Consider the following 8,562-nt stretch of genomic DNA (forward strand, 5'->3'; position numbering starts at 1 on the left):
CGGCCTTGCTCCCCCCGCCGGCCGCGCTAGCCCCGCGCGGCCTGCTCGCCTCGCCGGCCGCGCTCGCCCCGCCCGGCCGCGCTCGCCCCGCCGGCCGCACCAGGCCTACACAAAAGCTGGCCACAACAAATTCTGGTTAAAAGATACACATGATTGAAAAAAATGCATTTATTGTCAAACTAACCTTTGCATCCAAACACCACCAAAGGCTAGAGTTAGTTCATGGTTAGACTAAAGTTAGAAACTAACTCTAACCTCTAGCCAAGTTAGAGTATTCAAACAGGGCCATTGGTGATGGTGGAAGGGACATTTATAAAAACAGGTGCATCTGACAAAAGAGAAGCTGTTGGGATCCGGGAAAGAGATGAAAAAAGGACAGGTCAGGCTGGTAACGTGCCGTCGCACGGGAGCGCACATGTGCGACGTAGTGGGTCCTTTTTTCTGTCTTCTATCCGATCCCGTGCCCGCCTTAATGCACAAATCCATGTTGTTTACTCTCTCCCGGCTTCTTCTCCAAGATATACGCATCTGGCCAAGATAACATTGTCTATGTGCTCCACAAATCAATCTTGGAATCATTCAGCCTGATCAAACATTGTGGACATTGGAGATGTCACCCCGAGGACTTCCTGCGCCTGCAACCAGTTCAACAATCCGAGCACAATATATACACGACTCCTTTGCTTGCTCTGATGAACAGATGAACAACACTCAACACAATACAGCGAAACAGGTTCCAACACAACCACAGTAGTACCGTGCTGGTAAAAAAAATGGCCGGACGAGACGATGAGCCGAAGCTACTGGGCACGTTCGCCAGCCCGTTCGTCATGCGAGCGAAGCTCGCGCTCAGCTTCAAGGGCTTGAGCTTCGAGGACGTCGAGGAGGACCTCGCCAACAAGAGCGAACTCCTCCTCGAGTCCAACCCGGCGCAGAAGAAGGTGCCCGTGCTCATCCATAACGGCAAGCCCGTCTGCGACTCGCAGGTCATCGTGCAGTACATCGACGAGGCCTTCAGCGGCAACGGGACGTCTCTCCTCCCCGCCGACCCCTACGAGCGCGCCGTCGCTCGCTTCTGGGCCGCCTACGTCGACGACAAGGTACCATGCCATGTACCAGGTTAACAGTGCTGCCGTGCCCTGTATTTATGTGCATCTGAGTATCTGATGCGGTGTGTGTGCGCGCGCAGCTCCTGGCGTCTTGGCTGCAGGCCGCGAGGGGCAAGACGGAGGAGGAGAAGGCGGAGGGGCTAAAGCAGACGCTCGTGGCGGTGGAGACCATGGAGGCGGCCTTCAAGGCATGCTCTAACGGGAAGCCTTTCTTCGGCGGCGACAGGGTTGGGTACCTGGACGTGACGCTCGGCGGTCTGGTCGTCTGGGTGCACGCCGGCGCGGCGCTGTATGGCATGCGGCTGTTCGACGACGCCAAGAGCCCTCTCCTGGCGGCCTGGGTGGAGCGCTTCGGCGCGCTGGACGCTGCCAAGGCTGTCCTGCCGGCCGTCGACAGAGTGGTCGAGTTAGCCAAGATGAGACAGGCGCAGGCTGCGGCACCGGCCACGGCAGGAGGCAACTAAGCTGCCCATACCACGTGTTTAGACATCATCAGCTCGGAGTCTGCAATGCTACGTCGCCAACATCAGGGCGTGTTGCTGATTGTTGTATGCTTTTCCGTTGCTCTTGCAAATAAAAATGTTGTCAGCAATCGCCAAAAATCGGCTGGCTGAGCCTGGTAAAGATTTTTTTTTTCTTCACGGCTGGTGGTATTATGAACTTTTTTTTAACATAGTACACAAGCAAGTTGTCGGTGAATACTCACAATATATGCCATAGGTAGGTTAGAGTCGGTGAGAACCGAAGGGACAAAGAAGGCGCTGGGAACGAGGTTGATATTAGCATGGAACGCACGATGTACCCAGGTTCAGGGCTCTCTGTAGAGATAAGACCACTAGTCCTGCCGGAGTGTATGATGTATATGAATGGATTACAAGGTTGCTCCTAGAGCTGTGTTGAGGAGGAGGAAGAGGGGAGCAGCCGGCTCGTCTCTCCCTCCCTCTATGTGGTTGGTGGGTGTGAAGTGTTGTTCGACCGACCCTCTGCATGGAGGGTGACCGGGGGGTTCTATAGACAAACCCGTCGGCCTACAATATGGATAAAGGATATAAGAGTGGGGCCCGGCTGGAAGCCTCGCCGGCTGACCAGGGGCCCACGAGAGTCTTGTCTTGTCGCTGGAGGGGCCCGTCGGCTGCATGGTCTCGTCTGGCAGTGGGACCCGCCGGCTGGCCAATGAAGCTCTCGCGTAAGGTTGACGCCAAGCACGCGATGTACGTCGAGCGTCGTCCAGCGAGATTCGTCATGGGCAGATAGTACGACCGCCTCCACTGTTCCCCACGCCGAGTGCAGTAATGGAGTGGGAGTTTGACGGTCCGACACTATGTTAGGTGATGGATCAGAGCCTGGGTAGGTCAGCGGCGTGGCTGCCGACGCTCGTACCTACCGGACACTCCGATCCAGTACCTTTGCTGACGCGTAGCTACCTTTAATCGTAAGGTCTCGTCATGGCCTACGATCTGATGTGACTTGAGATCCCCGACCGGCTAGCCTGCTTGGCTAGCCGGCTTGGGCACGGCCGCCTCGTCCCTAGCCGGCTGGCTTGGCCAAGACGGCTACGAAGAGGTAACCGACTCGCTTCTAGCCGGTAGGGGCTGCCTAGCCAGCCAGAGAGTTGGCCGCCTCGTCTTCCAGCCGGCAGGCGCAGCCTAGCCGGCCAGAAGACTTGGGCCTTGTGGAACTGTACTTGGTCATTCCCTTTGGGCAGGAAACAAAGGAGCAGGCTCGATGAGCCTACCCCGGGGTTATCCCCCGACAGTAGTCCCCGAAGCTAGAGAGGCCCGCCGTCTGCGGACAGGCGGCCTCACCGTCTTAATATTTGGTCTTGGTATTCCTGCCGCCATCCGCGACAGAGGACACCGGCTCCGAAGCCGGTTGGCTTAGAAGCGACGCCTCGGCTTCGTCGCAGGTCACTCAGAACACGCCACGTGCTAGGCCCCGCCTCACGTAATGATGGTGATTACTGGAGACGGGACCGGGCCTGGGCCCTGGGTCCCGCCATGACACCCCCTCGGCCTCCGTGCGAGAGATCCCCTGCGGATTGACACCCCCTCGGGCTTAGGGAAGCACTACCGTCCGTAATACATGGGTTAGTGGGGCTCCGCGCGCACCGGATCCCCTCCCCACGACGCTTCGTGGGGTTGAAACAGGATGCGGGGGTTCCGAGGAGGCCATTCGCCCCCCTTCTCGCCCCGCATCGACGCTCTCTTCCTCCGTGAGCCTAGAGAGAAAAAGCCCGTCCTCTTCGTCTACGTCGCCTTCGTCGCCGCCGAGCCACCAACCCCCTTCGAGCTCCAGCCGCCCGCAGCCATGGCCGGTGGTTCTTCTTCGAAGAAGTCTTCGTCGCAGGGATCTTGGCTGGGCAGCGAGATCTCCGAGGGGCATATCGATGCGCTCCGCCATCATCGGCTGCTGCCCCCGGCCTCCCAGGTGCTGGTGCGAATCCCTAGCGCCGAGACCGCCCCTACACCTGCCGCGGGGGAGGTCGTCGTCTTTAATGAGCACTTCTACCGGGGCTTCAGGCTCCCGGCGAGCTCCTTCTTCTCCGAGTGGCTCCACTTCTTCGGCCTGCAGCCGCATCACCTGGCACCGAACGCCATATTGCAGCTGTCGACCTTCGTGGTCTTGTGCGAGGGTTTCCTCGGGATCGAGCCCCGCCTCGATCTCTGGTGGAGCTTATTCTTCTTCAAACAGCAGCCCATCGCCATGGAGAAGGCCGAGGTGGAGAAGCTCGCCGGACCGCGCCCGATGACACCGTGCGGAGCCGCACTGGTGCATCATCGCTCGAAGTCCGGTTTCCCCTAGCTGCCGCTGCAAGAGTCCATCAAGCAGTGGCAGAGGGGTTTCTTCTACGTGAAGAGCGCCGAACCTGCCGAGGACGCCCTCAACATGCCCCCGTTCAACATCAATCCTCCGACGAAGTTGAACTGGACGGCGAAGTCCAACAAGCCAATTCCAGAGGTGGCGCAGATCGGCGCCTACCTCGACGTCTTGGAGAAAGGCGGCCTCCTCGGCCGCGACCTGCTCACCACCATGGTGACCCGCAGGATCCTGCCGTTCGAGAGGCGGCCACATCTGGTCTGCCAGATGAGCAGCCAGCATGACCCGTGCAGGACATCCACCAAGAGATTCACCCCTAGCACGGTGGCGCGAGGGGTGAACCTGATCTCCACCACCCGCATGGACAACAGTAGGAGCTGGACATGAGGGATGATCCCCTACAACAGGTCCCGGCCGCCTCCGGTGGTGAGTATTTTTTTTGGTTCTTTGTTGTTTGTCTCGCGACAGGCCATCTCGCTGAGCCGATTGTCGAATCTTTTGCGCAGATGTTCGAGAAGCTGCAGGCGGCCCTCCACCCGCCTGCTCCCGAGGTGGGAGCGTCCGACGCCTCAGAGATCGAGGACGAGGGCATGGTCGAATCCCGCTCGGACTCCTCCGCAGGCTCGGAGAATGCGCTGGAGTCAGAAGGGACGGAGCCGTCGGGTGAGTATCCGCGGCCCTCCGTCGCAGATTGGACAGATGACGATGAGATTTCATCATTCCCCTCTGATGCAGCCTTCGAGGAAGACTCCGACGGAATGGAGGAGGTCACCAGCTCGCCGCTGACGCGCGGTCGGCGTCGAAGGACCGGGGCGAGTCGCTGACGAGGCGGCCTGGAAGAAGGGCAAGGGTGCCACAGCATCCAGGCCGGCTCCTAAGCGCCCGGCGCCTAGTCCTCCAGCCGAGGCACGGGCAGGCGGTGCCAAGAAGCGCCGCGGTGCCGGAGGAGTCAAGTGCCTATGGTCGCGGGGTAAGGTTCCTCCCCCTTTTGCTCGTTTTTCTTATAGGAAGCTTTGTTCCTTAAGAATGTCGCTCGACAGGGAGGCGGAGGATGTGGAGGAAGACACCGCCTCCGCAGCCGAGCGGGCCGGCTGGATAGCAGTCGATGCTGCCCAGCGGGAGCTTGAGGAGCAATCCAAGCGCCGGTGGGACGCGACCGCGGGGAAGACGGCCGAGGGCCAGTCTTGCCCCAGCCGGGCCGAGAAGCTGGAGGAGAAACGTACAAAGGCTAGACATGACCCCTCCGCGCATGCTCGCGTGGAGGAGCCAGCTAGCGAGGTGACTCCGAGGCACGCCCCGAGGGCTGAGGGGGCTCAGCCCTCCTTGTCGGACGCTTCTGCACCGCTGGACCTGGAGACGATCCCTGATTCCCCAGGGCCGAGGCGGCGCCTGACGTGCAGGAACTGATCCTGGACGAGCCAGATGCAACCCCTGATGCGCCAGGGGTGACCATGGATGCGCCGGACGCGGCCCATCCACCTCCCGTTGAGGAGGTTGCGCCGGCCGGGAAATCAGTGGAGCCGGTCGCCGCGCCGGCACCTGGAGCCGGCACCATCCTCGTCCCCCACCATAGTCCAGCTGCGCCAGGAGCTGGTGGCCGGGTCGGGAGCCGGCCCATGAAGTCGTGGCGGGCGGCCAATTCGGCGCGCGCCCGACTGCCCGCCAGCACTGCGTTCACCGGTGTTCCGGAGCTGGTGTCACTGTTTTCCAGCAGCCGGTCCAAGGTGGAGCAGTCGGCCCGCATGGTGGCCAGCGACTTGGAGCGCGTGGAGGCCCGCACCAGGGTAAGTGCTTCATCTTGGTCTTGAAATTTTTCTCTTTCTTCTTCTTGTGTCACTGGGGCGCGACAGCGCACCCACTGGGTGTAGCCCCAGAGAATCGGGCCGCCCGAGCATCGGCCGGGTCGAATCTATTTTGAGCCTCTCTTCTTGTTCTGCTTCTTTAGTAGGGGCGCGCTAGCGCACCCACTGGGTGTAGCCCCCGAGAATCGGGCTGGTTATGACTTAACCAGGCCGAATCTTACTTCTGCTTCTTCTTTGTTTTTGCAGGATATTTATGATGCCCAGGTGCAGGCTTACAACGATCTGCGGGCTCAGCACCACGCGGCTGATAGCCAGGTTGCCGGGCTCCAAGCCCGGCTGGGCAAAGTCGCCGTGGAGCAAGTGGCTCTTCTCCAAACGGAGACGACAGAGCTCGAGGCGGCCAGCCGGGTCGAGCTGGAGCAGCTGCGCGGTGATGACCCACAAGTATAGGGGATCAATCGTAGTCCTTTGGATAAGTAAGGGTGTCGAACCCAACGAGGAGCAGAAGGATCTGACAAGTGGTTTTCGACAAGGAAATATCTGCACGCACTGAAATTGTCGGTAACAAGTGGTTGTGTGGTGAGATGATTCGTAGAAAGCAACAAGTAACAAAAGTAGCAATGGTGCAGCAAGGTGGCCCAATCCCTTTTGTAGCAAGGGACAAGCCTGGACAAAGTCTTATAGGAGGAAAAGAACTCCCCAAGACACACGGGAATTTCTGTCATGTTAGTTTCATCATGTTCATATGATTCGCGTTCGTTACTTTATAGTTGGATATGTGGGTGGACCAGCGCTTGGGTACAGACCTTACTTGGACAAGCATCCCACTTATGATTAACCCCTCTCGCAAGCATCCGCAACTACGAAAGAAGAATTAATACAAAGTCTAACCATAGCATTAAACTAGTGGATCCAAATCAGCCCCTTACGAAGCAACGCATAAACTAGGGTTTAAGCTTCTGTCATTCTAGCAACCCAAAATCTACTTACTACTTCCCAATGCCTTCCTCTAGGCCCAAATAATGGTGAAGTGTTATGTAGTCGACGTTCACATAACACCACTAGAGGAAAAACAACATACAACACATCAAATTACCGAACGAATACCAAATTCACATGACTACTATTAGCATGACTTATCCCATGTCCTCGAGAACAAAAGTAACTACTCACAAAGCGTAATCATATTCATGACCAAAGAGGTAATGAGTAGCATCAAGGATCTGAACATAAACTCTTCCACAAAGTAATGCAACTAGCATCAACTACAAAGAGTAATCAACACTACTAGCAACCTTACAAGTACCAATCGGAGTCGCGAGACGGAGATTGGTTATAAGTGATGAACTAGGGTTTGGAGATGAGATGGTGTTGATGAAGATGTTGATGGTGACGAGTCCCCTCCGATGAGAGGAGTGCTGGTGATGACGATGGCGACGATTTCCCCCTCCGGGAGGGAAGTTTCCCCGGCAGGATCTTCCTGCCGGAGCTCTAGATTGGTTCGGCTCAAGTTCTGCCTCGTGGTGGCGGCGAATCCACGAAAAAGCTCCTCCCTGATTTTCTCCTGGACAAAACCCTTCATATAGCAAAAGAGGGGGGCAAGTGGGTCAGCAGGTTGCCCACAAGCCCTCATGGCGCGGCCTGGGGGGGTGGTCGCGCCGTGCAGGCTTGTGGCCAACCCCTGGCGCCCCTCTGGCACTTCTTCGGCCCAGTATTTTTTATAAATCCGGAAAAAAATCCTCGTTGATTTTTACGGCGTTTGGAGTTGCGCAGATTAGGTATCTCAACTTTGCTCCACTTTCAGGCCAGAATTCCAGTTGCCGGCATTCTCCCTCTTCATGTAAACCTTGCATAATGAGAGAGCAAAGGCATAAGAATTGTACCGTGAAGTGAAATAACAGCCAAAGAAGCGATAAATATCAACATGAAAACATGATGCAAAATGGACGTATCAACTCCCCCAAGCTTAGACCTCGCTTGTCCTCAAGCAAAAGCCTAGCTCAATAAATATGTGCACATGTTTGGGAGAGAGTTGTTGACAAAACAAGATACGAACATGCATGCATCATGATCAAGATCAGAACAGCAATACCAACATATAACCTCTCATGCTAAAGTGATAATTTCTTCACAAGGTAAAGCATGGATCAAGAACCTTACCGAGAAGTAACAACTGATAGCCTTTAGTCATTGAAGCAATTGCAATTTATCACAACATCAGAAAGAGTCAAATAAGAGCTTGTAAATCAAATCCACATACTCAATCATTCTTTCGTTCTCTACAATTGCTACAACTCATGTGGTACTCATGAGATCAAAGTTTCAGCTGGACATAGAGAAAGATAGGGACTTGCAGTTTTGCCTCCCAACTGCTTACCTCAAGGGTAATGTCAACAATAATAATTCATGAATGCCTACCTCCAAGTTGACATATGAATATAGATCTTTCCCAAGCATATGACGTTAGCCAAGATAAAGGCGAAATAAGGAATTGGTGAAGATCAACATGACTCTTTCAAGGGAAAAAGTAAAGGTACAAGATATGCCCTTTGCAGAGGGAAGCAGAGGTTGTCATGTGCTTTTGAGGTTTGGATGCGTGTCCTCTTAGTGCGGAGGAACGTCACTTTATATTGCCTCATGTGATAAAGAACTTTATTATGCAGTCTATCGCTTTTATGTCTTCCTCATCACAGGTTCGTATAAACCTTATTTTCCACACACTAATAGATCATACATATTAGAGAGCAATTTTTATTGCTTGCACTGATAACAACTTACTTGAGGTATCTTATTCAATCCATAGGTAGGTATGGTGGACACTCATGGCAAAACTG

At 55.6% G+C, this 8,562-nt stretch overlaps 1 protein-coding gene across 1 annotated transcript; it reads left to right on the forward strand.

Moving 5' to 3' along the window:
- The first annotated feature begins 585 nt into the window (after window positions 1-585).
- On the forward strand, window positions 586-1,767 carry LOC123410727 (probable glutathione S-transferase GSTU6). The gene is made up of 2 exons (XM_045103668.1): window positions 586-1,100; window positions 1,190-1,767. The coding sequence occupies exons 1-2, from the start codon at window positions 774-776 to the stop codon at window positions 1,571-1,573; spliced, it is 711 nt and encodes a 236-aa protein (XP_044959603.1). The 5' UTR covers window positions 586-773; the 3' UTR covers window positions 1,574-1,767.
- The last annotated feature ends 6,795 nt before the right edge of the window (window positions 1,768-8,562 follow it).

The sequence above is a fragment of the Hordeum vulgare genome, chromosome 1H (assembly GCF_904849725.1).
Source record: "Hordeum vulgare subsp. vulgare chromosome 1H, MorexV3_pseudomolecules_assembly, whole genome shotgun sequence".
Classification (NCBI taxonomy): domain Eukaryota; kingdom Viridiplantae; phylum Streptophyta; class Magnoliopsida; order Poales; family Poaceae; genus Hordeum; species Hordeum vulgare.

Excerpts from the sequence above, each read along its gene's own strand:
- LOC123410727 (XM_045103668.1), top strand. The coding sequence starts at position 774 with ATGGCCGGACGAGACGATGAGCCGAAGCTACTGGGCACGTTCGCCAGC. Across the intron at positions 1,101-1,189 it reads CCGCCTACGTCGACGACAAG|CTCCTGGCGTCTTGGCTGCA; the intron begins GTACCATGCCAT and ends GTGCGCGCGCAG.